The following is a 24,068-nucleotide window of genomic DNA, read 5'->3' as shown; positions in this document are numbered from 1 at the left end:
AGGGCAGTGTGGATGGTGGAGGAAGCAAAGCCACCTCCTTTGAAGAAGGAGGAAATCTCATTAGTTCTGGAATGAAAAGACTCATCCCAAAGACAGATGCCATGCAGACAGAGGAATTGAGTTAAGGGGATGGTATTTTTTTACAAGTGACAGTTTGGGAAGAGGTATAGTCCAGTAGTTGTGAGAAACAGCTTCACCTACTGTCACAACTGTATTTTTCTTGCAACTGTCTGTGATGTCTCTGCAAATTCACTCCTCTAAATCCTATCGAGTGTGGAGTGGTCTATAATATAATCCCATCAATGTAGTCATCCCTTCATTTTTCATCAGTTCCACCCATAAAGCCTCAGTAGGTAAGTCCTGCAGCCTGTTCTGTCTGAGCACCACCCTTACATTTTCCCTGACTAATAGTGCCACGTCACACCCTTTAATACCTCCACCTCTATCATATCTAAGCATTTAAATTATTCCTGTACAAAACATCACTCTTGAAAAAACTTGTTACATTGCATCAGGCTTACCTCTTTGCCCTCTTCACCTTCATATCCTTGAAATCCTTTTTGACCTTTTAGCCCCTGAAATTAGATCATGGCAAAAACAATTATCAAGCATGCTAAAATTAGATACTGGAAGTTTCAGTGTTAGCTCAAATAATGTTTTAATCAGACAAGATTGTTTTGCATGACCCTGAATCAAGATTTAAGATTAAATCTTAATCTGAGCCACTTTACCCACCAAATTAACTGATACAAGTCTGCAATTGTCCTGATTCTCTATCATAAAAGTTAAAGAGACAATACCATGTTAAAGAACTAAAGAATTGCTTTAGACACACATGACCTGCATTTTGGTTCACTTATCAGCATGTAACTTGCAGAGTTCTGTCAGGAAATGTCCAGAAATTCTAACACAGTAAATCATTGTAAATATGCAGTTTGTCATTGTCAAGGAAGGCTTTTCCAATTATTCTGGAGGTATTGGTAGAGGTTCCATCTGGATACGGCACCCCAAGGTGCGTCTGCTGGTGGATCAGGGAGGAGCTCCCTTCATTTACACAGAAAAGTGAACTTACCATTAATGAGATTTTAATCTTTGAAACAAGTGAAATTCAATTGACATTGCACACATCAACTGCCATTGGTTAAGGGACACAATAAAGTTTAATATTCAGAGTTTCAGCTATTTAATCAACAAATAAACAGAGCCACATAAAGAAGCCATATTCTGTTGAGTAGCATACAATTTTTGATTTACCAAAGATCCTCTTTTTCCTCGATCTCCTCTATTTCCTAATTGCCCTGAGCACTTGCAAATTATTTTACAGCATTCTCTCTCTGCAATTGTGTCCTGCAAGAAAATAAATTGAGACAGATTAATCATTAGTTGGAGCATTTTTAAGATTAACATATTTTCTATTTTATTTTTATTTATGATGTTAGTGAAGGAAGATTAAGCTCCTTAACCACTGTGAAGGACAAATTGTAGTGGGTTTTCTTTAGAGGACGCAGTGTTCAGCTCCAATTCCAGGGCATAATAAAAGATATGCAAACTGCAGATACATTAAGGAAAATTGTGGTCATCCTCTGTGTCAGAGGTCTGCATAATTACACAAAGTTAGAGTCAGCTTCAAAAAAGATGCTTATGTATTTTTCAGAGGATGATGCTAGCAAATCCTAGTGCATTCCAGTGCGGGGTACCATACGCTGTTTGGACAACTTAAACTCTGGCCCAGATGATGGGATGTTCACTCCTCTCTCCATGGCACTGAGGCAATGAAAATTGCCCCAACCTCTGTGCTCTGTGCCTGCTAACATAATGAACTGATATCAAGCCATTGGGCCTAATCCGGGCTGTTCCAGGGTTCGGATCCAAGGACTCATTTTGGTTCAGAATGTGCTTGCTCTCTTCCATTGTTTGTATAATTTGAGTTTTCTCCCCCTTTCTCTGTGCATTGGGTGTCAGTCTTTTTTTTTTAATTGGTCCTTTCAGATTTCTTGTTTTGAGACTGTGTAGCCAAACAGATTTCAACGTTGTATAATTTATACATTCTTTGTTAATAAGTGTACTTGAAACTTTGAAATAGGTTGACATGTTAGCTGCTTAAGTATGAGTACATGTCAAATAGAACATAGAACAGTACAGCATAGGAATGGGCTCCTCCTTCCATGGTGTCAGTGTTAAATACAATGCCGAACTTAACTAAATCTTTCCTGCTTGTGTGTGTTTACATCCCTCCATTCCATGAACATCTACGTGTCTATCTATCAGCCTCTTAAATGCTACCAGGTTACCTGCCTCCACCATTACGCCCTGTCAACCTGGTCCCAGTACCTGCAAATGCCATGTAGAAAACTTGCCCACACACTTCTTTCTAACTTTCTCCCTCTTATGACATGCATGAGCATGCCTGTTATATTCAATTATTTCAATGGATTCAAATCTTTTATGAGGAATATAAGCATGTCTATTGAAGTTTAACTTTAGCTTCAAGGCCTCTATGATATATAAACATATAAATTTAAAGTAAGCCAAATGGATGCTAATTCATATTCTTTGCATTAATGATGCTGTACAAATTGTAAGTTATAAATTATAAGTCAATATGACAGTTCATACAGTCCCCTTGGTGCAGTAAAACATCCCACCGTGCAGCACAGGAGCCAGTCCAAATAAATTCTGTAGGTGCAGGTGTTAATGTGTGACAGACAGACAGGAATCATGATGTTCTCAAAAGGTCATGTGACTAGATAAAATGCCAGGAAACTCACAACCAGGCAAAAAAGCTTTTAGTGGAAACTACCCTCAATTTTCTATTTAATCTTATGACATTTCTCAAATGTGCAATTTAATTTGGAATACCTGATATAAGAGGTGCACAACACATTGTTGATATTACTGCACACACCTAGAGGTAGATGCATTTCATATACACTGAGGGTCCAGAGTATGTTTTATCTGGATGTTATTTGTCATTTAGATATCATATACTGAATTAGCATGATAAGTCAGGCATTAAGCCAACTACATGTTCAGTAAGGTAGTTCATAATTTAAAAACAAGTTATACTTTTCAGATACCTGATTTGCGTACTGATTCTAAAAAAGATTCACTTGTAAAACACAATTGACTAAATTAATAAATAGTTTATTGCAGATATTTTCTAATTCTTCTGATAACATTTGACTTTTACAAAATCACTTACAATTGCTTTCAATAATTCATTTCCAATATCCGGCTTGTTAATCATCAGTTCCTCTCGGTAACCAAACCCTCTTCCAAACTCCAGTTCAGCAATTTTGTCAGCATTTTCTGTTCCTTCCAGGGGAACGAAGATCAGTCCATGGATATCCTCTTGGAAAGAAAAAAACAATGATTGTCCATTATTAAAATAATTTTCAACTTCTTGAATCCTACATTAATTAAGATGTTTCTCTTGGAATATTACACTTTAACACATTACAGGATCATAAGTGAACTTCTGTTCATGAGTTGTCTATTTACTTGTTGATACTTCCCAAACATTCCCATTGCTTCAGCTCCTTCCAGTGGAGTTCAGACGAAAAATGTCGAAAAGCAGGCTTGGGAAATGAGGTCCAAGAGATGCAGAAAGATGAGGTGAGGGAATCCTAGAGCTTGGAGTCTTGGTGACGACTGCCCAGATACTGGGCAGCTCACTTACATGTACAAAGATATTAATCAGAGACAGAAGCTGTCCTCAATCTCCAAATAAGACCAGGTTTGGGGTGGGGGGGGGGATGTTACCAGTGACGTCATCATCGAGAATGGCAGTTTAATCACTAGCTCCTCTGGAAAAACACGTATTAAGCCCCATAAACCCATTAAATTTAGCACTTTTTGAAAGCATTTGAACTGAAAAGAGTGGCAAGAATGGGAAAAAAGAATGGAAATAAAAAAAGTGACACTGCGGAGCCTGTGGCCGAGGGGAGTGCAGTGAGCGGCTCTCCTACCCGACCGTGTGTTAGCGAGGCAGACGCTGGGCCTCTTTCAGGTGAAGCAGCAAATATGATCGAAATTTTTAAAGAGGTAAGGGAGATCCAGAAAGATATAAAACAGCAGCTACATGATATTAAGTCAGAGCTCGCCAACGTCAATCAAAAAATAGTGGTGGCAGAGACTCGAATTGAGAAGGTGGAAGATCGCGTTCAAAACATGGAACAGATACTGAGTAAGATGATAAAAATATTAAATCAACAAGAAGATAAACTGCTTAATCTGGAGGGAAGATCATAGTGGAAAAATATCAGAATATACAATGTTCCCGAATGAGCGGAGGGCTTGTCTATGACTGAGTTTGTCAGAGTTGCTGCGGGATGCGCTGGAGCTTCCCTCAACTATGGAGCTGGAAATTAAGAGAGCGCAGTGTGTGCTCGTCCCAAAGCCTACCCAAGATAGAACAGATAAGCCACGCACAATAATAATTAAATTACTTCAATACAGTACCAAGGCGGAGATTCTAAGAAGAGGGTGCTTTTCAACATTGAATTAATATATTTCGACCAAGATTACACCGCCCCCCCCCCGCAGTCCTGCAGAAACATAAAGTATACTCTGAAGTAAAACGAATAGTAAAGCAAGAAAAGATTAGATTTCAAACTCCATACCCTGCTAAACTTCGAATGCTTTATGAAGGTGGGATCCAACTGTATCAGACAGTGGAAGAGGCGACAACAGACATGCAGGGAGAGGGTTGCCCGTCAGCGTGATCAAACCGAGGGAAAGCCTGGCAGAAGAATTATCCCACTCCACTTGGGAAATAGTGCGAGAATCGAGAAGGCAGGAGACAGGAGGAGGTGGAGAGAAGTATATCAGGAAAAGACTGGGAGTTTTCCAAAGACAGTCCTCACCCCCTCCAGAAAAGCCATAAGGTTTGGCTAACTTTAAAAATGTTGAGAAGCTAAATGGAAGCAAAAGTACATGGTGATATACCTATCTCAAGAAATACTTACTATAATGTGGATTTTATATTACTTAGTTGTTATTCTTTATTCGCTCACTTACTCCTTTTTCACCACCAAAATGAGAATATATATGTGTGTGTGTGTGTGTGTGTGTGTGTGTGTGTGTGTGTGTGTGTGTGCGTATATGTGTATGTATGTAATGTGTGTGTGTATGTATATATATAGGAGGAGTACACAGGTAAATCTTTTCTGTGTAATGATTTATTCACTAACTTTTATGAATACTGCGATGGGGGCCCTCAACTCACAAGTAGGAAGGGATATACCCCGCAGCTAGACATTTCCTCTAGCTCAACGCAGGGACCAGAGACCTCAGCCTTGGAATCACACATTCATTGCTATTTTCATTATTATTTGCGTTTCTTGGTTCTTATTTATTCAGGGAGTAGATTGATTAAGTTTTATTCTGCTAATTTCAATGATACATTGACAGAAAATACAGATGGCTGAGGACAAAATAAAATTCATTTCTTTTAACGTCAATGGCCTATTAAATCCAATCAAGCGTAATAGAATTCTATCCAAAATGAAAAAAAAAACAAGCCCATGTAGTATATTTACAGGAAACTCATTTAAGTGATAATGAGCACAGAAAACTAAAGAAAATGGGCTTCACTAATCTGTTTTTCTCCTCATATAAATCAGGACATAGGAGAAGAGTTGCTATTCTTATCTCAAGTAAGCTAAATTTTGTAAAAGTATTCAAAATGGGAGATAATAAGGGCAGATATATTCTGGTAAGGGGGAATATAGATGGAAACTCAGTTACTCCATTGAATATATATATGCACCCCTGGGAAGTGATATTGGTCTCTTTCAGAAAATTACTAATATTATGGTAATGGAAACAGAAGATCTCCTGATATGTGGGGGAGACTTAAATTTACAATTACAACCAAACTTATACTCTTCCAATACAAAAACCTATGAAACAAAATCCTTACATAAGAAAGTTAATATAATTTTTCAGGATGTTGGTTTAATTGATAAATGGAGGGACCTTTTCCCTGACAGAAGGGATTACACTCATTATTCTGCACCCCATTCTGTATATACAAGAATTGACTATTTCATAACATTTGGAAAAGACAAAGACAAAATAAACACCTGTGGAATTGAGGCAATAGATATAAGTGACTATGCACCTATATATTTATCTGTTGATTTTGACCTACAACCAAAGAATACTATTTCGAAACTAAATTCAAGTCTACTCAATGATCGGTACTTTAAGGAACAAATTAAAAAAGAAATTGGTCTCTACTTAGAATTTAATGATAATGGAGAGGTTTCACCTCCCATTTTATGGGATACTCTGAAGGCAGAAAGAGGGAAAATTATAGTAATATCTTCATATAAGAAATAAATAAGAAATAAAACATTAGAGGAATTATAAAATAGGCTGAAGGAACTAGAGAAAAACACAAATTGAATTTGGCACAAGATACATTAGGGGAAATTTTAAAAATTAGGAATGAAATTAATAGTTCGGCTATGCAAGAAATCAGGAAAAATTTAATGTTTCTGAAACAGACACATTATGAAAGTGGGTCAAAGTCTATGAAAATACTGGCATGGAAACTGAAACAAAGGTAGCAGAAAATACAATTCATAGAATTAGGGACCCAAGAACGAAAATGATAAAAAAATAAGCTAAGTGAAATTCAAGAAGCTTTTGAAGTGTTTTACTAAACTCTATATTCCAAAGTTCCAGAGGGAAGCACAACCCAAATTGACACCTTCTTGAATTCTCTAGAGTTACCTACTTTAAGCGAAGAACAAAATAGAAAGATGACTGCTGACATAACTGAAGTTGAATTAAAAGCTGCAATTAGTAGACTGAAATTAAGCAAGTCACCAGGATCAGATGGGTATACGGCAGAGTGGTACAAAGAATTTAAAAATGAGTTAATTCTTGTTTTACTCCCCACACTGAACTGGGCTCTAAAAAAGGCACAAATGTCACCCAATTGGAAGGAAGCGGTAATCTCAGCTATACCGAAAGAAGGCATGGATAAAATGGAATGCGGTTCATTCAGACCAATATCTGTTCTTAATGTAGATTATAGGTTACTTACCTCCAACATATAAATACCTAAATACCAACATTTCCATAAGATGTATTTCAGACATTGTACATATTATATATCATATAATCATATATAACACAAATCTCCACAAAGTATTTATCTGAAGTATACACTTATAGAAAAGAGTGGAAAGAAAAAACAAGCAAAAGGAAAGAACTATGTACAAGTAGGGAGTGATCTTCTTTTAACAACAAAGTCATTGATTTGTGAGAATAAAATCAGGCCTTTGAGGCATTATGTAGTTAAACCATTTTTCCCACTATGAATCAAATTGTTCCTCCTTATGGTTAACAGATGCTGTTATCTTCTCCATTTTGTAAATGTCCATTGTAATTTCCATTCATGTATTTAAACTTGGGCTCTCCTGTGATAACCATTTCCTAGTAAGAGTCTTTTTACCAGCCACCAGCAGTATATTCATTAAATATTTATCTCTTTTCAACCATTCTTGAGGTATATATCCAAAATATATGGTCTTACTCTCTAAGGGTATTTCACATTTAAAGATGTCTTGTAGGGCATTGTGTATCCCCCTCCAATAGTTTTTGATAACAGGGCTGTTCCGTAAAATATGATAATGATTTGCATTTTGATTTCCAAAATTTCTTCAGCAAACAGGGAGGTTACTATCATAATGGGATTTCTGCGAGGGTGTAATAAAATATCTTATCAAGTTTATCCATACAAACGCCCTCCGTTTCTGTGAACTGGGTACACTTCCATTGATATCTCCATATTGTTGTCCGTTCTTCCTCAGATATAATTATCCCTCCTTTCTTCTCCCATTTTGTTTTAATGTATGAAGTTGAATGTGTTTTAAGATTTGACAACCCCTTACACATGCTTGAAATTATTCTACTACCATTACCTGAATTATATGCTTTTCTAAAGAGCTCTATCAAGCATGTATTTGCCTTGGTCACATTTTTAAGTATCTTATTAACATATTGTCACATCTGTAAATACCGATAGAAATCTTGTTTTTCTAGTAAGTGTTTCTCTTTAAGCATTTCAAAACTGAACAGTGTTCCTTCTCTCATTATGTTGCAAAGAACTGTTTAGCTGTCCAGTCCTTAATTCTAGCATCCAATTTATTTGGTGTAAATTCAGTCATATGCACACCATTTAAGAATTGCAATATCTCCCTCTAGATTATATTCTTTTATAGTAGTTTTCAATATTTTAAGAGTCAATTTCACCCAAGGGTTATCAATAGTATTTATGTACCTTTGCAGGTTGTTATCAGCCAAATTGCTTGTATGGAGATGGGAAGCACCCGCTCCTCAATGTTTTTCCATTGAGCGTCATATGATGGGTTGCACCAACATATCACAGCTCTCAACTGTGCTGCAAAATAATAATCTCTAAGAGAAGGCAAGCCCCATCCCCCCCTTTTCCTTTGCTAATTGCAATGTTTTGAGACAAACTCTACACCTTTTACCCTGCCAAATATACCTTGATAGCATCTTGTTCCATTCATTGAATTGATTTTGATTAATCTCTATTGGTAGGGTCTGAAAGAGATATAGCAGTCTGGGCAGTATATTCATTTTAATAGCCTGAATCCTTGAACTGAGACTGAAAAAAGGAATCAGGCTCCATCTTGTCACATCTTCCTTAATTTTTTATATAAAGGCTGATAATTACATTCTGATAATTTTGCCAAATCTTTTGGCATAATGATGCCCAAATATTTGAAAGACTCCGTGTGCCATGCCCAGGGGTATCGACTTTCAATTTCTCTTGGTGGGCTATAGTAATATGAAAGTAATTGGGTTTTATCTATGTTGATCTTGTATCCTGATACTTGGCCATATTGTTCAAAGGATTGCATCAATTTAGGTGAAGAGTATGTTGGTTGCCCTAGGTAGATCAAAATGACATCCATATAATGAGACAATATATGCTCTGTCTCTTTAATAGTAATTACCCTGATACCTTCATTTTGCCTGTTGTATTCAGCTATTGGTTCCAGATATAACGCAGAGTAGTGGTGACCATGCAAAACCCTGTCTCGTGCCCCTTTCTAGGGTAAGACTATTTGATAAATATTCATTGATTTTAATCCTAGCAGTAGGATTGTCATATAGTGTCTGTATAGTTTTAATAATTGTGTGTTGGAAACCAAATCTTTGTAAAACTCTGTAAAGAAAATTCCAATTAACCAAATCAAATGCTTTTTCAGTGTCCATGATTATCACTATTGCTTCGATTTTATTTTTTTGTATGTGATCCATAATGTGAAGTGCCCTTCGTATATTGGTATATAGTCTTGTGTCTGCATCGTCATATAAAACCTGTCTGATTCTTACGTATCAGTATGGGTAGAAACTGCTCTAATTGTTCGGCCATGTTGGAGGTAAATAACCTATAATCTACATTAAGAACAGATATTGGTCTAAATGACCCGCATTCCATTTTATCCATGCCTTCCTTCGCTACAGCTGAGATGATCACTTCCTTCCAACTTGGTGGCATTTGTGCCTTTTTTAGAGCCCAGTTCAGTGTGGGGAGTGAAACAGGAATTAACTCGTTTTTAAATTCTTTGTACCACTCTGCTGTATACCTATCTGATCCTGGTGACTTGCTTAATTTAAGCCTAGTAATTGCAGCTTTTAATTCAACTTCAGTTATGTCAGCAGTCATTGTTCGATTTTGTTCTTCACTTAAAGTGGGTAACTCTAGAGAATTCAAGAAGGTGTCAATTTGGGTTATGCTTCCCCCTGGAACTTTGGAATATAAAGTTTTGTAAAACACTTACAAAGCTTCTTGAATTTCACTTAGCTTATTTTTTATCATTTTCATTCTTCGGTCCCGAATTCTATGAATTGTATTTTCTGCTATTTTTTTTCAGTTTCCATGCCAGTATTTTCATAGATTTCAATCCACTTTCATAATGTCTCTGTTTCAGAAACATTAAGTTTTTCCTGATTTCTTGCGTAGCCGAATTATTTATTTCATTCCTAATTCTTTTAATTTCCCCTAATGTATCCTGTGCCAAATTCAATTTGTGTCTTTTCTCTAGTTCCTTCAGCCTATTTTGTAATTCCTCTAATGTTTTATCCCTTATTTTTTCTTACATGAAGATATCGCTATAATTTTCCCTCTTAAGACCCCCTTCAGAGTATCCCATAAAATGGGAGGTGAAACCTCTCCATTAACATTAAATTCTAAGTAGAGACCAATTTCTTTTTTAATTTGTTCCTTAAAGTACGGATCACTCAGTAGACTTGAATTTAGTTTCTAAATATTATTCTTTGGTTGTAGGTCAAAATCAACAGATAAATATATAGGTGCATGGTCACTTATATCTACTGTCCAAATTCCACAAGTGTTTATTTTGTCTTTGTCTTTTCCAAATGTTATGTAATAGTCTATTCTTGTATATACAGAATGGGGAGCAGAATAATGAGTGTAATCCATTCTGTCAGGGAAAAGGTCTCTCCATATATCAATTAAACCAACATCCTCAAAATGAGCATTAACTTACTTATGTAAAGATTTTGTTTCATAGGTGTTTCTATTTGAAGAGTCTAAGTTTGGTTGTAATTGTAAATTTAAGTCTCCCCCACATATCAGGAGACCTTCTGTTTCCACTACCAGAATATCAGCAATTTTCTGAAAGAAACCAATATCACTTCACGGGGGTGTGTATATATTCAATAGAGTAACTGAATTGTCATCTATATTCCCCCTTACCAGAATATATCTGCCCTTTTTATCTCCCATTTTGAATACTTTTTCAAAATTTAGCTTACTTGAGATAAAAATAGCAACTCCTCTCCTATGTCCTGATTTATATAAGGAGAAAAACAGATTAGTGAAGCCCATTCTCTTTAGTTTTTTATGCTCATTATCACTTAAATGAGTTTCCTGTAAATATACTACATGGGCTTGTTCTTTATTCATTGTGCATAAAATTGTCTTATGTTTGATTGGATTTAATAGCCCATTGACATTAAAAGAAATGAATTTTGCCTCGTCCTTAGCCATCTGTATTTATCTGTCAATGTATCAGTGAAATTAGAATAAAACTTAATCGATCTACTCCCTGAACAAATAAGAACCAAGAAATGCAAATAATAACAAAAATGGCAACGAACTTGTGATTCCAAGGCTGAGGTCTCTGGTAGATGACCCTGCGTTGAGCTAGAGGAAACGTCTAGCTGTGCAGGATAACCCCTCCTACTTGTGAGTTGAGGGCCCCCAGTGCAGTACTCAAAAAAGGCAGTGAATAATTCCATCACACAGAAAAAATTTCCCTGTGTACTCCTCCTATATATACATATATATACACACACTCACACAAATATATATATATATATACACACACACACACACGTGCGTGCGCACACACACACATATATATATATATATATATATATATATATACACATACACAAATGTTACATACAAACACATATATGCACACATATATATATTCTCATTTTGATAGGGAAAAAGGAGTAAGTGAGCGAATAAAGAATAACAACTAAGTAATATAAAATCCACATTATAATAAGTATTTCTCGAGATAGGTATATCACCATGTACTTTTGCTTCCATTTAGCTTCTCAACATTTTTAAAGTTAGCCAAACCTTACGGCTCTTCTGAAGGGGGTGAGTTCTGTCTTTGGGAAACTCCTGGTCTCTTCCTGATATATTTATCTCGGCCTCCTCCCGTCTCCTGCCTTCTCGATTCTCGCACTATTTCCCAAGCAGAACAGGATAATTCCTCAGCCAGGCTTTCTTTCGTTTTGGTCATGCTGACCAACAACCCTCTGGCCTTCAAGTCTGCAGTCGCCTCTTCCTCTGTCTGGTACAACCGCATCCCATTGTCATGAAACTCTCGAAGTTTAGCAGGGTATGGAGTTTGAAATCTAATCTTATTTTGATTTAGTACTTGGAGTATTCTTTGCATTTCTGGCGGTCCGTGGGGGGGGGGGGGGGTTAACCTTGGTCGAAATATATTAATTTATCCTCTAAAAACACTCTCTTCTTACCCCAGGTCCTTCGTAGAATCTCCGCCCTGGTGCTGTACTGAAGGAATTTAATTATTATTGAGCATGGCTTTCTATCCCAGGTAGTTTTCGGGACGAGTTCGACTTCCAGCTCCATAGCCGGGGGAAGATCCAATGTGTCCCACAGAAACTTTCCGACAACCACTGTCATAGACGAGCCCTCCACTCCTTTGGGAACGATGTAGATTCTGATATTTTTCCGCCTTGATCTTCCTTCCAGGTCAAGCAGTTTACCTTCTTGGTGATGTAATATTTTTATTGTCTTATTCTGTATCCATTCCACATTTTGAATGCGATCTTCCACCTTCTCAATTCGAGTCTCTGCCACTGCTATTTATTGATTGACGCTGGTGAGTTCTGACTTAATATCATGGAGCTGCTGCTTTATATCTTTCTCGACCCCCATTATTTCTTTTAGGATTTTGAATATATTCGCCACTTCGCCTGAACGAGGCCCAGCATCTGCCTTGCTAGCCCACCGTCGGGTAGGAGAGCCGCTGCACTCCTCTCGTCTGCAGGCTCCGCAGTGTCACTTTTTGTATTTCCATTCTTTTTCCCCATTCTTGCCCCTCTTTTCAGTTCAAATATTTTTCAAAAAATATTATATTTGATGGGTTAATGGGGCTTAATACTTTCCCTCTTTTGACCATATGAAGGAAGGAAAGTCACTGAGGCAGCTGAAGATGGTTTGCCCTATAACACTTCCCTGAGGAACTCCTGCAGTGATATCCTGAGGATGAGATGATTGACCTCCAAACACCACAATCATCTTCCTTCGTGTCAAGTATGATTCCAACCAGCAGAAGGTTTTCCCTCCATTTCCCATTGACTCCATTTTAGCTAGTGCACCTTGATGCCATAGTCAGTTAAATGCTGCCTTGATGTCGAGGGCTATCACTCTCAGCTCAGCTCTGGTATTTAGCTCTTACTGTGGCACTCTTTGTGTAATAATTAAATAAATCATGAGTGTAAATACCTAAAAGTACAGACCAAAAGAAACTCTTCCATTATACTTTAAATTATTTACCATCAGAAAAATTGGCACAGCTTGAGGCAAAATGAAGCTGATATAATCTCTGACTAGCCATTCAACTGTTTGGGTAAAGTGCCATTACAAGCTCAAGTAGAAGCAAACATTTCCTATTTTATTCTGTTTCCACTTCTGCATTGAAATTGCCTTCTTCTAAATATCTGAAAATATTCTGAGATTTGAAAACAAAATATGATCTCTGGATTCAAATTGAAAATGTGGCATTTAATATTTAACAGATAAAATTATATTCCCGAACACTTCTCATTAATGATATAAATTAGTGCTCACAATATCTTCAAAACAGTATTGCATGTAAATGCCAAGCAAGTTACCTTTAAGTCGGAGTTTTTCTGATACTTGTTTTAATTTATTAATTTCATCATCTATTCCATCTGTAACTATTACAATTACCTGTAAAGAGAGGGTTTAAAATGTACAATCAGAATGGGTAGGTCAACTCAAGGAAACCACTGTATGCAGTTCACCAACTATTCACTCCTTTTGATAGCAAAGTACCATGAAGGGTTTAGCAAAACTGCAACTATTTACTGTATGAAGGCTTTATCACTGAAATAAATGTTTGGAATAGATCTACTACACAATACTTGGAAACCCTGAAATATAGAGGGAAGATGCAGTCACCTAAAACGCCAATGGAAATTCAAGTTCAAGTATCATTGTGGCGTGGAAAGTTGGACAATGGGTCTCATCTTCAAAGATTACCTTGTTTGAATTTTTCCAAAGATATAGTTGACATTTGTATCTAGAAAAAAAAGGGAAGCATTGACAGATTCTCTCTTCCTTGGCTCAAAGATTTCTATAGATAGTAACAGCAGCCTCAAAATTAAACGGCGCTTACTTCTGGGGAGGGCAGCAATGGCAAATTTAGATAAAATACTGAAGAGCAGAGACATAACATTGTCTACGAAGATCCGTATAGTCAAGTCCACGGTATATCCAGTTGTGATGCATGGCTCTGAGAGCTGGACTATTAGTAAAGCTGAATACAAAGGATTTGACACCTTTGAACTTGCATGCTGTAGGAAAGTGTTAAGAGTTTGTTTGACAGTGAGAAGATCTGACAAGTCAAATTCAGCCAGGCTGCTCACTAGGAGTGATTATGAGACAAAAGCTCAAATATTTTGGCCACATCATGAGAAGACAGGATTCCTTGGAGAAGACTCTCTCATTAGGTAAAACAGAAGGTAAAAGAAGGAGAGGAGGATAACAGAGACTACGATGGATAGATAATATTACTAGACAATGCATATGACCTTGGGGGATCATTGAGAGAACTTTCCACCAAGAAGGCTTAATGTTGAGGAGTCCATGAGGTCACCAAGAGTCAGATTTGACTTAATGACTGAACAACAAACTTGGTTTCTATATGATCTGGATTACCATGTGAGATCTAATCAAAGGCCTTCCTAAAGTCCAAGCAGGCAAGTGACCATCTACATCCCTGACCTCTTCAATCACCTTCATTACCTCTAAAAAAAACCTGTCACATTCATGAATCAAGATTTCATGCACAAAGACATATTTGACAATTCTTAATCAATCTTTGACTTTTAAAACTTAATCCGTTAATATTTCTTTGTGAAGTGCTTTAATCCTCTTCACTATTTGCCATTTTTCCACTTCTGTGTCATCTGTATATTTCTCCACAGTACATTCATTTCCTTCCTCTGTACCACTGTTTTATTATAACAGCTCTAACCTCTGTGGCACTCCACTAATTATAGTCTGCCCACATAAGATAGACTCTCTTATCCCTACACACTGTCTCCTGTTTGTTAGTCAATCCTCTAGCCAGTCTATTATTTTACATCTAACATCATGAAACCCTTTCTTGCAAGGAAATCTGTTGCATGCACCTTGTCAAGCACCTTCTGAAACTCCAGGAAACATCAACTGGTTTCCCTCTATTCACTCTGGCTGAAACTTCCATTAAAAACTCATACATTAGTCAGAAAAGACTTCACGAAGCCATGCTGATTCTATTTGACCAGGTTATGATTTTCTTACTATCATCTCTACGTTAATTCATCCTTACATTTTTCCATTAATATTTGCCAAATTAATAAACCCAACAGTTACCTGCTTTATGCCTCTTATCATTTTGAATAACAATTCCATATTAGTGTTTTCCAAACCTACAGATTTTCAGATTCTAAGGAGTCTTGGAAGTTTCCAACAAAAGCACTCATTATCTCAATAGCCACTTATTTTACAATCTTAAAGCAAACATCATTAAATCCAGAAAAATTATCATTCTCTGGCCCTGTTAATTCACCAAAGAGTTAATTCTGAAATGTGCGATGATACAGTTTAACTCCTCTCCATTTATTAGCATTTCTGAGATGTTTGTAGTATCTTCTACCATTGGAGAATGAACAATATGTTGGTCAACTCTTCTACTTTTTCTCCAGTCCCCATTAGTATCGCCATAGGTCTATGTTTACTTTTAACTCCCTCCTTTCTTCTGTACATAAAGTCACGCCAAATGTTACTTTCTTCTATATATTCATTAGTTTGCTCAAACTGTTTATTTTTCTCCTTGATTTTATTTTACTCCTCCTTTACTAGAATCCAAATTTAACCTAATTTTCGGGTTTATGACTATTTTTTGCCATCTAAGGTATTCTCCTTCCATTCAGTACATTCCTCAACTCCTCTGGTTCACCCTGGTTTGTTCATTCTGTCCTCTCTCACCCACCCCCCCTTATTTTTCATCATCATCTAGACATATTTTTGCAGGGAAATATATTCACTGAACAGCTGCCATTGTTCATTCATAGTTTAATCTATTAATCTGTTTTAACCAACTCTATCCTCAGTCCTTGGTAATTTCCTTTATATTTGGCTCAGACCCAAGTTTCTTAATTTTAAACAAGATGATAAATCCAACTTTACTGTGATCTTTTACTTGTGATTCCTTTTTAAAACCTATAAATCTTACTCCCAATAAATTATTCAACTTTAGTATAGCACACGAAATGAATTAACATCAGTTCTAGCCAATGATTTCTTTTTGTAGGTATTGTCTCCCCAGACTTATCAAGTGTTACCTTCACATTTCCTTCTGCTTTCAGACTAAATAGCCTCGAAAAAGATTGCAGATAATCGGCGTTCAAGATCCTGTTGTCATTTTGCATTGACATTAGTTCTTCCCTTATTTCATTAGACTTAAACTGCTTAAATTGCAGATCAAAATTCGAACTCGATCGGTGAAATCCAATCTTAGTTGTGATACCATTGCCTGACTTGCAGCTGATGTTCTGGAGATCCATCATTCTCTCAATGATGCCAATCAGATGACTGCCATGTGATTCCAGAAATCCCACATGATTACTGAGATCTAGTCCCATAGCAATATCGATGGAGCATACTGGAAGGAAAAGAACCATTTTACAAACATGTTCCAGTGCAATCAGGTTCTCATTGTTTATTCTACTGATAGTGCCATGTATATCTAATATCAAAAGGGAACAGTCTAGTCATTCAACATTCCAAGCAATTTAATGACAACGTTATTTTGTTTCACTGCTTAATCATGTGGAAAGGAAAGTCCCTCGCAATCAGCTTTGAGAGACCAGTGGAGATCAGACTCCCTACTAAGTTATCAGACATTTTGGACCAGCTTGAAGTCATGTGAATCTCTTTGGATTAAACATCCATCACAGAATAGGGCACAGAGCCAAGACTACATAATGTCCTTCCACAGGACAAATTCTGCTACAACTCCATCCTTAGATTTGTGAATGATACCATTGTAATGGGCTGTAGTTCAAATAATGATGCGCTGGAGTATGGGAAGGAAATAGAGAGTTTAATAACACGGTGTCATGAAAACCAACTCTCCCTCGATGTCAGCAAAACAAAAGAGCTGGTCATTGACTTCAGGAAGGGAAGCAGTGCACATGCTGTACATCAGTGGTGTTGCCGTCCAGAGCTTCAAGTTCCTGGAAGAGAACATCATCAATAGCCTATCCTGGTCCCATCATGTAGTCACCATGATCAACACTTCTACTTCCTCAGGAGGCTAAAGAAATTTGTCACATCCCATCATCACTTATCAGTTTTTCTTGATGCACCTTAAAAGCATCATACCTGCTGCATAACAGCTTGGTATAGCAACTGCACTTTGTGTTTGTTGCTTTGGACTTCTAGATTCCGAGAATTTTTTGTTTTTGAGATTCTGCCTTGTTATTATTTTACCTTGTTCTACCACAATGCACTGAGTAATGATTTAATCTTTATGAGCAGCATGCATGACAAGCTTTCTCAATGTATATTAGTAAATGTGACAATAATAAACCAAATCCATTTCCAATTTTAATTCTTGTTCCATTCTCAGAGATTATTCTACTTTTCAAACTACTCTTTCTATTCATCATTTCTGGAAGCTAATAAGTAATACATTCATTCTCAGGGTGCAGACTTGGCTATATTTTCTTTCTATAACTTATCAGAAGAGATAACAGACTGACATATTTCAGAAGTCATCTGAGAATCAAGCAAAAGGTGCAACTGATAGCATGACTGGAGTAAGCCCAATAAGTTCACTTTCCTAAAGGAAATAAGTGAGCTTTTCACATTAATTTAAATATTTTATGGTTTTATTCATACCAATTTGTTATTATTTATTTCAACCACTGGTAAGGTGTGCTTTCAAATGTGCTTGGGGTCACATGATAGCATAACCGGTCTACACCATATTGCAAAACTGTAGAAATTTTACGTATATACTCCTGACAATCTGTATACAGACAGTAATCAACACTGACCAATTAAATAAAAGGAAGAAAAAGAGCTATTCACTCACCTGATGATGGTCTTTCTGTGCAGATACTGCGGACAAACCTTTTTTTAATTTTCTTCAGGCCTTGAAAATTCTGAACCTGAAAGATGTTTGATCTGGACCCTGAGATTCGCAGAAGTTGTCTCGGTTTTACATTCCCTATACCCACAACAAATATATTTCTATTATCCTGTCTCAAGCGATCAGCTGGAGGACCCACTTCATCTTGTGATTCTCCATCGGTGAGCACAACCAGGTTTTGGGGTTCTCCAGTGGCACTCCGGCTACCTGCTTCCTTTGTGAACATGGAGACCAAATTTTGCAGGGCAAATCCAATTCTGGTACCTCCTCCCATTTGAGTTACTTGGTCAAGTTTAGCCTGCAAGGATTCTTTTGTTGAGAAATCTTTTAAGTCAGCTATTTTTTGGAACTCTGAACTGAACTGCGCCAGACCAATCTGGACTTTACTTGGGTGGATAGTAAAAATGTCAATCAGGCGTTTCAGAAAAGATTTCATCTCGTCAAAATCAACCTTATTAATACTTGATGACCCATCCATGAGGAAAATAATGTCTGCTTTCTCGAGGACACAATCTATGAAAAAAAACAATTATGAATTTATCTCAGGTCACAATACTCCTTTCTACCTTCCCCTATCTACAGCCCCCATGACAGTGAACGATTCATGTTCTTCAAAATGGTTACATGATTTTTGCATGCCTTTAAAATATAAACATAGTATTCACAACAGACACATTGGAGGTAATACAATACATTGTCAGTGAAGCATTCCTTGCATTGCTAGTAAGGAAGCTATTGGAGTAGGTATTGATGACATCGTTTCTGCCACCCTTAGAATATAGATTTAGTGTTCATTGCAGGCACATTAGTTTCCACAATCAATACATGAAGGTCCCAACTAGAGAGAGTGTGATACTGGATTGCCTATAAGGAAACGAGACAGGAAAAATTACAGTAGTGTGTGCAGGGGAACACTATGGATTTAGCAATCATAATTCCATCAGCTTTAAAACAAATATTCAAGAAATAAGAGAACAAGGATAGTAAGGGGCAGCACTGACCATCTTGAAGATCAGTGTATCCATCTATGCATGGACCTGAAGGAGATGAGGGAGAACTTAAATTGTTTTTTTTCCATTTGTATTTACTTGGAAGACAGACACAGTCTATAAAACTGAGGCAAAATAGTAGTGAGGTTATGGATCACATATGTATTACAGAAGAGGAAGTGGTTGCTGCCTTGAGGAAAATTAGGCTGGATATGTTTCCGGGACCTGGCAATGTGCCCCTAGGATCTTGTGGGAATCTAGTTCAGAAATTGCAGGGGGCCGAGCCAGAGGAATTTAAAACACCCTGAGCCATAGGTAAAATGCTGAAAGACTGGAGGATAGCTAATGCAGTTCCATTGTTGAAAAGGTTCTAAGAAAAAGAAGGAGGGTATCAAAGCTTTTGGACCAGCTGTAAAAATTGGATGAAAATGGCAGATGCAATTGAATGCAGACAGGTGTGAGGTGTTGTATTTTTGAAGAACTAGCAAGGGTAGGATTTATACAGCGAATCAAATGACACTGAGGGGTGTGGTAAGACAGAGGATTCTGGGAATACAGACCCATAATTCCTTGAAAGTGGACTCACAGGTAGATATGGTTGTAAAGTGAGCTTTTGGCACATTGGCCGTCATAAATCAACCTATGGCATACAGAAGTTGGTATGTTATGTTGAAATTATATAAGAAGATGGAGAGACCAAATCTGGTGGATTGTGTACAGCTCTAGTCACCTACAAAAGGAAAAGGTATCAATGAGATTGAAAGAGTACAGTGAAAAATTGTTGACGGGCCTTGAGCACCTGAGATTTAGGAAAGATTGAATAGGATAGGAGTTAATTCACAGGAGTGTACAAGAATGAGGGGAGCTTATGAGGGTTATGTTCTTGACCCACTCTCTTTGTTGTCAGCCATTGATCCCTGACCCTTACACTCAGGCTTGTTGGGCATTTCAGACACAATGTGGAATATAAGTGTCAAGGAGCAGATAGATCATTTAATTTGCTTTCTTTTTCCCATTCTCTACAACAATCCTGACATCTCTCCTTACCATCAGAAGGCCATTCCAATGCCCAAGAATGATTATAAATAGATGGCAATAGAAAGTATGCTTCACAGCAAATGAACAGTCCTCATACAAAATGTTTTGGATCCTAGTCAGCTTGATCAAAACCAGAAAATGTTGGAAATAATCCTCGCTTCAGTTTGCGTTCATGAGGGCAGAATTAAAAATAAAGATTCAGGTCCATGGCCTTTCATCAGAATTGGAATGCACCAGAAATGAGTTCAGTGTTAGGCTATACAGACAGGGAGGAGGGGAGAAAAGGAAAAGGATGGAGAGCTGGAGACCTTAAAGGAACAGATTTGGTTGTGTTGGCTGAGAGAAGGGGCAAAGGTTTGCCTGTCAGAAACATAAATCAATTAAATTTTAAATATCAGAGGAGACAGAGAAATGAACACAAATATATGGTACTGGAAATATAAGAAACAGTAAAAAGCTGATTATCTGATTTGGTGAGTTTGGTGTGGAAGACTGAAGAAAAATAAGCAGGTTTTCAAGAATTCAAATCAAAGTGGGAGAAAGAATACCTCAAGGTTGCCACAGAGCATGTTATCGAAGTATATATCGAAGAATAAATAATTTGTAAGATTAGCAAAACAAGTCTAAAATGTAGTAAAAAAGTGATAAGATAACAAGTATGTTGCCGTTTGGCTCATTGGCAACTCCGGCTTCACAACAGTTGGCCTGGATCAGAGATCCTTGGCACTGATCACAATTCCAGCTGAAGAAGTCCAATAAGCCTGAGAACTGCTTGATCTTACAGAATGAAGGAGCCCAAGCTTCTTTCTTCATCTATGTATATTGGTCAGATATAAATTCTAAACGTAGTCACTTTCATTAATGATAGATACATAGGCAAGTCCTTACCATATAATCATATAACAATTACAGCACGGAAACAGGCAATCTCGGCCGTTCTAGTCCGTGCCGAACGCTTATTCTCACCTAGTCCCACTGGCCCACACTCAGCCCATAACCCTCCATTCCTTTCCTGTCCATATACCTATCTAATTTTACTTTAAATGACAAAACCGAACTTGCCTCTACCACTTCTCTTGGAAGCTCATTCCACACAGCTACCACTCTCTGAGTAAAGAAGTTCACCCTCGTGCTACCCTTAAACTTTTGCCCCCTAACTCTCAAATCATGTCCTCTTGTTTGAATCTCCCCTACTCTCAATGGAAAAAGACTATCCACGTCAACTTGATCTATCCACCTCATTATTTTAAATACCTCTATCAAGTCCCTCCTCAACATTCTACGCTCCAAAGAATAAAGACCTAACTTGTTCAGCCTTTCCCTGTAACTTGGGTGCTGAAACCTCCTAGACCACATGAATCAAAAGTTTATGATTTATTTACCTTCCTAATTAATATGCGTGGTCATTATGAGGATTCTGTACAGACAACTCCATTTTAAGTAAAAAGATCTGTTTACTTGAGGTAAATTTGTAAACTTCACTTCTGACCCAAATGTAGCCAAGATGGTATTGGGCTAACATCACCACCCCACATCCATCCCTCAGTTCCCCATCCTCCAACAGCAATGTGAATATAAAATGCAGGGCACTCCCAGGTTAGTAACTACATTATAACTAGTCACACACTGTTTTTGTTCAACTCAAGGGTACATATATACACATTACCTGGATTAGTTTTATTACAAATCAGCTCAGATGTTTTTTTAATTACATCAACCATGCTGTCAAATTTTTGATTATTGAAACGTTTTTTATCAACATCTAGTATTCCCACCAGCACTTCTTCTTTGCCACTGGATGGACTCACGGTGATGACAGTCGCTTCACTCTGTCCAATGTCTGCCTCTAATGATTGTTGCAAAGAATCTATGTCTTTCCTGTTAGTCATCACTGTGATGAACTGTGAGTCTCCTTTTAGGCTTCGGCTTCCGTTTGCTAAAAGCTCTTTTGCCAGCTTAAGATCAGGTGTAATATCGGCAGCTTCTGCTGCTAAGCTCATTTTGTTTATGGCTTCGCTGATCTCTGTTTTGCTCATAGATTGGCTCAGCTGGAATAGGATATTAGGTGCATCACTGTACAGAATGGCACCAAACTGCACATTGCTGGAGGAAACAACTGAATTGTTCACCATATTTAACATGAAAATTTTCATCTGCTTGAACTCATCTGGCTCTGTGTTAATGGATCCATCAATTACAAAAACAATGTCTGCTTCATCTGTTCTCAGACAGGCTGCAGGAGAGAAGGAAAAAGACATTTACCTCATGTAGAATACCCATATTCTGAAACTGTTAGGATGCCAGAAAACTTGCAATAGGAACTTAGTGTCAGGTCACTTGAGAAAGGGACTGTACAAATAAAAGGTGTCCCTTGGTTTAACCCACATAGTTGAAACCATGGGCAATATTATAAGCACTCAGCGTTCAATAGCATCAGACAGCTGAGGGTGATAGAAATCCAAGCGCAAAGGATCTTCCCCAACTCACAGAGTTATCCACTATAGAATTACTCCAAATATATTTCCAACAGTGTCTATTTAAGTCCCTGACAATTAACAACTCCTTTACATCAGGGGTTCCCAACGTGCGTTCCATGGACCACTTGATTTATTGATATTGGTTCAGGGCATAAAAAAGTTTGGGAGCACCTGCTTTACATCTATTTTATGGCCAAATCATGCCAAAGGTTTTGAGTTTTGGCCACAAATTATCAATCTTGTTAATCTTCCTCTAATTAAAGAAGGATTATTTTAAAATTTATCTTTTGTTTGTCATTCCATAAGAATAATTCAATGTTCTTACTGTCAACGTGACTGCAGATTTCCCAGTATATTTTTTGGTCCAGATCTTCAAGTTGAGTGAAGTCTTCAACATAATGAACTTTATCTTGAGATCCTCCAATTTCCAGAAGCTGACTTACGTTGGCTTCCGATACACCCACGGCAAATACTATGATTCCTTCATTCCTGATGGATGTTGCTGGGCCCAGAACCTCATCCTGTGCCTCTCCATCAGTGATCACTATGAGATATTGTGGGATTCCAGGCCGACCACCTTTAGATTGGGCAAAGTACTCCTCTGTAAAGCTCAGGGCAGAGCCAGTCATAGTCCCTCCTCCTATTTGCCGCACTGCAGTAATTGCCTTGCGTATATCATCTTGAGATGAATATCTAACAAGATTAAACTCTAGACGGTAGTCAGCAGCATATTGTATTAGACCCATGTGCACATTCTCTGGACTAATAGTGGTCCTGTTCACAAAGCTATGCATAAACTCTTTCATTTTCTGAAAATCCGTGGGACTTATGCTTCCTGATCCATCGATTAGGAAAATGATGTCACTCTTCCCCATTTTGCTGCATGCTGTGAGAGAAAAGCCATTGTTATTCTGTGAATCTTGTTCTTTGTTCATGTTCCCCCATCCTAACAAATGCACTGTACAATCATATTGCAAATCATTTCAAACTATCTCTATGCATATGACTAGACCAGATCCAGCCGTATGACGAGGAAACTTCTAGCGGGACAGAAATTGAGAATCATAGTCTTTTTTCTTCTATTAACAGTTTGCAAAACCTGAGCTTGAAGTGAATGATTTTGCAATGTGCAATCCTTAAAACATCAGCAATGCCAGGGGTCATTGCTTCCCACCCTTATTCTATGAGTTTGGAGGTGGCTGATGAGGTGAAAATGGGAACCGCAGACCAAAGGTTCTTGATTAGGCAAATAGGTGGATTGTTTGGTATACTTCGCTCTACCTATCCACTTAATATAATTGCTCAACACCAAATATTTTCTCGGATCCCAACAACCTTATTGTTACTCTGACTTTTATGCTCTTTACTAATGTACTGTATAAATGGAAAAACAGAAGAAGATTATCAGCTCTTTAGTAAAAGTAATGATCCAGGTCGATGCAGAAAAAGGAATGTCAGGGCCAGAACTCAGTACTCAGTTTTATCCTTGGTAAGGATCAATAGTCAATTATAAATCCTCCTCTTTCTTTACAAATACCATTATTCATTGGACCCTC

General features: G+C 37.5%; 1 protein-coding gene across 1 annotated transcript in view; it reads right to left on the bottom strand.

Moving 5' to 3' along the window:
* LOC132378207 (collagen alpha-6(VI) chain-like) overlaps positions 1–24,068 on the bottom strand; it is a 127,493-nt gene that overhangs the window by 73,937 nt on the left and 29,488 nt on the right. The window contains exons 8-15 of the mRNA XM_059944917.1: positions 22,838–23,398; positions 21,702–22,268; positions 17,952–18,521; positions 16,195–16,514; positions 13,456–13,534; positions 3,203–3,351; positions 1,255–1,347; positions 522–575 (exon numbers count right to left, since the gene is read on the bottom strand). Coding sequence (XP_059800900.1) covers positions 522–575; positions 1,255–1,347; positions 3,203–3,351; positions 13,456–13,534; positions 16,195–16,514; positions 17,952–18,521; positions 21,702–22,268; positions 22,838–23,398 — 2,393 coding nt within the window. The remainder of the gene's footprint in view (positions 1–521; positions 576–1,254; positions 1,348–3,202; positions 3,352–13,455; positions 13,535–16,194; positions 16,515–17,951; positions 18,522–21,701; positions 22,269–22,837; positions 23,399–24,068) is intronic.

The sequence above is a fragment of the Hypanus sabinus genome, chromosome 20 (genome assembly GCF_030144855.1).
Source record: "Hypanus sabinus isolate sHypSab1 chromosome 20, sHypSab1.hap1, whole genome shotgun sequence".
In the NCBI taxonomy this organism is placed as follows: Eukaryota; Metazoa; Chordata; class Chondrichthyes; order Myliobatiformes; family Dasyatidae; genus Hypanus; species Hypanus sabinus.
This window is presented reverse-complemented; position numbering and strand designations above follow the sequence as displayed.